Below are 4,621 nucleotides of genomic sequence, written 5' to 3'. Positions count from 1 at the left end.
GCATCCTTAAATGAGCTGTGTGACATTCTATGTACATAGTACGTGCACGCAGGCACAGTGTGGGGAGGCCAATGTGGTAATGGAAATTTGCGACAAAACAAAAAGCAGCAGCACCTCGTGCTTTCTGACATCCTGACCAGCAGCTGCTTTACATGCAGTTCACTCCACTGTCTTGAAAGAAAACACAAGACTCCAGAATTCTACAAGCTGAGAAGGAGAAAAGTTCAACATCCAAAGCTAGAGACAGTCCAAAGGTAAGATGACAAGAGAGAATATTTCACTATTGCAAAACCTTGCCTTAAAAGCTTTCCTTTTGCTATAAGATTTGAAAACTAAGTAAATTTTACATAACTTGTTTTGCTTATAGCAATAGCTACTCTTTTTTAAAGACTGGACAAAGCTGCCTTTTGCATTTGTGCTTTAAATAATGGGGTTTTTTCTGTTTGTTTGTTTTGGATTTTTTTTTAAAATCTACACAAGAGAGTCTAGTCTGAAAGGCTTTTAAACATAACTAGAATTTTCTTAGCTAAACATCTTGGTGAGAAGCTGAAATTCTGTTTCTCTAGACCCAGAATTTCCTGGACGCACTAACAAACAAACAAATTAAGAACAAGTCTGAAGAAAAAGGAAAGTACTAATGAAATCTCCTACGGAGGCACTGAAGTAAAGAACTTTGTCAGCATTTATTACTTTTTAATAATTCCTTAATTAACTTCTTCTCCCTTTGGCTCTCTGTAATAGGTTTCCACCCTGCACTAGACTCACTTCATGAAGGTGACTTAGCAGGAGAGCAGCACATTGTCTGTCCAAGTTTTGGTGATGCTTTTATATTGGGCAGTATCACTGTCACCCCTTGTCTGTCATGGGCTACCTGAGTTCTGAGGTTCAGGGACCCAACTCAGCTTCCAAAACCTTTACAGCTCTGCGGGTTTAACTCCCAGACGCTGAACAAACTGCAGCACAGCAAGGAGTGCTTCTCCTCTCCAGCCAGTCAGAGCCCCAAGTGCTTCACAAGCTCAGGCTTCCTTGTCCTTTGCTATTTGGGCAAGGAAATGTCATTATTTGCCTCCAGCCTCCCCTCAGTCCCTTGCAGCAGAGCAGGCCCTGCTAACAAGGCTGCTGCCCCACTGAGCCACAACTCCCCACACCTCACAGGCAGTGGTGCTCTGTAAGGAGGCTGGTTGTGCTTCACAGTGAATGAAACCTGTACCTGCTACAGCACAACAGGAGCTGCAGATGGATCCCTGCACCTGACCCTGCACCCCCAGCCCTGCCTGCTCCCATTCTCCTCCTCAGGCTGGGTTTCTGGAGCTGGTTTTTTCACTTCTGTCATGTGAGCCAGTAATTCACAGAATCATTTACCCGGCACGAGTGTGTCCTTAAGGAGCAAAGAAATAAATTTCCTTTTTGCTGATACTAATCTCTCTCAAACCACAGCAAGGAACTGCTTACCTCTGAAATAGTCAGATGACTTGATCTGCAGAACAGAAACTTCGACTGCACGGTTGAAAACTGGTTGACAAGTCCGAAATGGAACTGCCTCAAAATTAGTAACTCATGTTTTGAAGTAATAACAATTAGAGAACAACAGTCAAAAGCAATTTCTGGTACTGACAGAAAGATCTCTGACAGGCTTTATTCACAGGTTACATTTGCTGCCATGGAACCGGCTGGAGAAAAGGACGATGTATTCCTGGGCATTTGTGATTCCAGCTGAGACAAGCATGGCAGAAACCAATGAGAGCCTTCCCAGTCCTTATCAGGAGAGTCTGAGTGCAGGATCAAGCCAGCACCCTTCCTCTAAAGAAGATAATTGCTCCGTGACCCCAGCTCAGAGAGTAAGTACCTCCACACTTTAAGTCCCCTCTTTGCAGAGGAGAATCCAGATGCATGTTTCCTGCAACCCTGTCTCTGCTGTGGTAGCTCTGGCTGATTTAGACAAAAGCTTGGGTTCTTAAATCTCATCCTTCTACTAATGACTTAACTTCTGCTGGAAATAGCCTATTTGAAGCTTCCTGCCTGCTGCTTTTAGACAGTTTGTAGAAGGGCCAAAGGTAATCACAGTCAGTCTTTGCCCAGGGGTGTTGGGAGAGGGTGTGGGATGGCAGTGGCTGTGTGGGATCTTCACATTAACAAACATGGGAGACCCTCGTGGTCTTGGCTTCCCAAGGTCTCTTATGATAGCTTGATGCAGGAAACCAGATCCAAATAATTGTCTCCACTCTCACAATCCAAAAAACACCAAAATCAGGGGCTGCTACCTCGGTTCTGCAAAGAGATTGTATCACTCCAAGGGGATGGTGCCGTCACATCTATACTCTGCCTAGACTAAATCATAGCACAGTTAGGGATAACAGGTGACAGTGCAAGTGAGGTTTGGACCCCAGAAATCCCTGCTCCTCCTTCAGGCACAGGTTTGCCCCAAGACCCCTTGACACTGAGCAGCTCCATGTTACCGGGAGCTTCAATTCAGTACAGAGCACCCTGAGAGGGGAAAAAAAGCATCTCCAAGTCTGTGGACACGTAGAGACCTCACTGGCCTTTGTACCATGTCTTCATCCTTCCTTGCAGTGAAGGTGATTTTCTTCTCTTCCAGCATACCTGGAGTTATGAATGACACCCATGACAAGAGCAATATCAGCGCTACCGTGGAATGGTTCCAGTTCATCATGTACATCCCCACATTTAGCCTGGGATTGCTGTTCAATGTGATGGCTCTGTTGTTACTCTTTTTTAAGGTTAAAAAGCTGTCAGAATCTACAGTCTACATGATAGCCCTTATATTCCTGGATACTCTGCTGCTGTTTACTCTTCCCTTTAAAATCATTTCCTACCGCCGTCAGGACAAGTGGAACTTGGGGTCTGTGTTTTGCTCCGCCTTGGAGAGTCTTTACTTTGTAAACATGTATGGCAGCATTCTCATCTCCCTCTGCATCTGCGTGGATCGGTACATCGCTATCCAGCACCCCTTCACAGCCCCCTCCCTGAGATCCATCAGGAAAGCTGCCATGGTCTGTGCTGTTGTCTGCCTGGGCACCTCGGTGGGGACAGTCTCTACATCCCAACTGCATGAAAAGGGCCAAGACATCTCATCCTGCTTCCATAACTTCTCCCCGAGGACATGGGCGGACATAGGCCTGTTCAGCACCCTGGAGACCATCTTCTTTGGCAGCATGGCAGCCATGACGTTCTGCACTGCCCAAACTGTCAGGTGCCTGAGAAGGCACAGAGATCCAGACAACCCCCAGACACACATCACTAGAGCAGAGAGGATCGTGGTGACAAACCTCGTGGCGTTTTTGGTCTGCTTCACCCCTTACCACGTGGCATACTTCATGTACTTCTTGGTGAAGAGAAACATCATCCACATCAGCTTTCAAAAAGTGCTGCGAGATGTCGTTCAGATTACCCTCTGCTGGGCAAACCTGAACTGCTGTCTGGATGGCGTGTGTTATTACTTTGTTTTAAAGGAGTCCTTGGAAGAACCATCGCAAAACACGGAAAGAAGAGTCATGCCAAAGCCTTGATTTACATACTGCATGTTAGTTAACTTGGGATGATGTGTGGTGAGGCTTTCATGGAAAGTGCAGGGTCCTGAACTTCTTACCTAAGCCATTTGCTTGAAATATTCAGTTCTGAAAATATTTCATTAAAAAAATAGAACTAAGTTCATTTCCAGGAGACTGCTCCTAACTTTTTTTATTTCCTTTCATAATGTTACTATTTATGGGTAAACATAAATTATTATTATTTCTTCCAAACCTCTCCCATTTCTCCAATGATTCTGGCCATTGATTTTTCTGGAAACAAGCAGGCTGAGGTGTGTAAAAAGCTCGTACCTGACCACCACAGACAACCACTGTTGGAGCTCCCTGCCTCTGCCTACACATGGCCCCCAGTGCCTCTGCCAGCTCTAAGAGAGCACTAATTATCAGGGCACAGAGATGACTTTTGTTCTAGATTCCTGGGATAAATTATAATTCTGCAAAGGCAACATTTTCTACTCAGAAGTTCCCTGCTGGATCTTATTGCTTCTGGGCCTCTGAGCATTCACTGTTCAGGTCAAATCTGGTGTGATCTGATCCCTTCTTTGCTCAGGCGGGTAATTGCAACAGCTTTTTCATTTGCAGGGCTTTATACCCAAATCTTGACATGGGGTATCCAGTGAGACTGCAGAGACTCCTCTTTGCACCAAAAGAATATTAAAGATATAAAATGCTAAAAAATAAAGGGAAAAATCTGAAAACCTGAAATTCATATTAAGAAAAAAGAAAGCAAAACCCAAAGATTTGTTCAGAAATGATTCACCCCCGAGAACTGAGGACTCATTCCTAACACACAGTTCTAAGCTTAAAATCATTACTTTGTTCTGAAAGAATGACAATAGGGGCTAGAGAGCTATTATGGAGCACTTTTTCTACTTGCACTTCTTTTTGCATTTGAAAAGGGAAAGTGAAAAGGTTTAAACCAGCCTTGAAAGCTGGGTATGGGAGTTGGTGAAGCTGCTTTGCTGAGGAACTACACCCTTTGGGCCAACCAAATCCCAACCAAAGCATTCATCTCCCAGATAGAAAGAATTAGCACAGGTACCAGGCACGCAGAAACTTCTACATACATTTCA

At 44.7% G+C, this 4,621-nt stretch overlaps 1 protein-coding gene across 1 annotated transcript; it reads left to right on the top strand.

Moving 5' to 3' along the window:
• The first annotated feature begins 2,549 nt into the window (after positions 1–2,549).
• LOC135419324 (G-protein coupled receptor 55-like) lies at positions 2,550–3,681 on the top strand. Its single transcript, XM_064665598.1, has one exon. The coding sequence runs from the start codon at positions 2,550–2,552 to the stop codon at positions 3,525–3,527; it is 978 nt and encodes a 325-aa protein (XP_064521668.1). The 3' UTR covers positions 3,528–3,681.
• The last annotated feature ends 940 nt before the right edge of the window (positions 3,682–4,621 follow it).

The sequence above is a fragment of the Pseudopipra pipra genome, chromosome 10 (assembly GCF_036250125.1).
Source record: "Pseudopipra pipra isolate bDixPip1 chromosome 10, bDixPip1.hap1, whole genome shotgun sequence".
Taxonomy (NCBI): Eukaryota; Metazoa; Chordata; class Aves; order Passeriformes; family Pipridae; genus Pseudopipra; species Pseudopipra pipra.
The sequence above is the reverse complement of the archived record's forward strand: the minus strand, read 5'-3'. Positions and strand labels throughout refer to the sequence as shown.

What these genes read in the sequence shown, in the direction of transcription:
- LOC135419324 (XM_064665598.1), top strand. Translation starts at nt 2,550, where the DNA reads ATGTCTTCATCCTTCCTTGCAGTGAAGGTGATTTTCTTCTCTTCCAGC.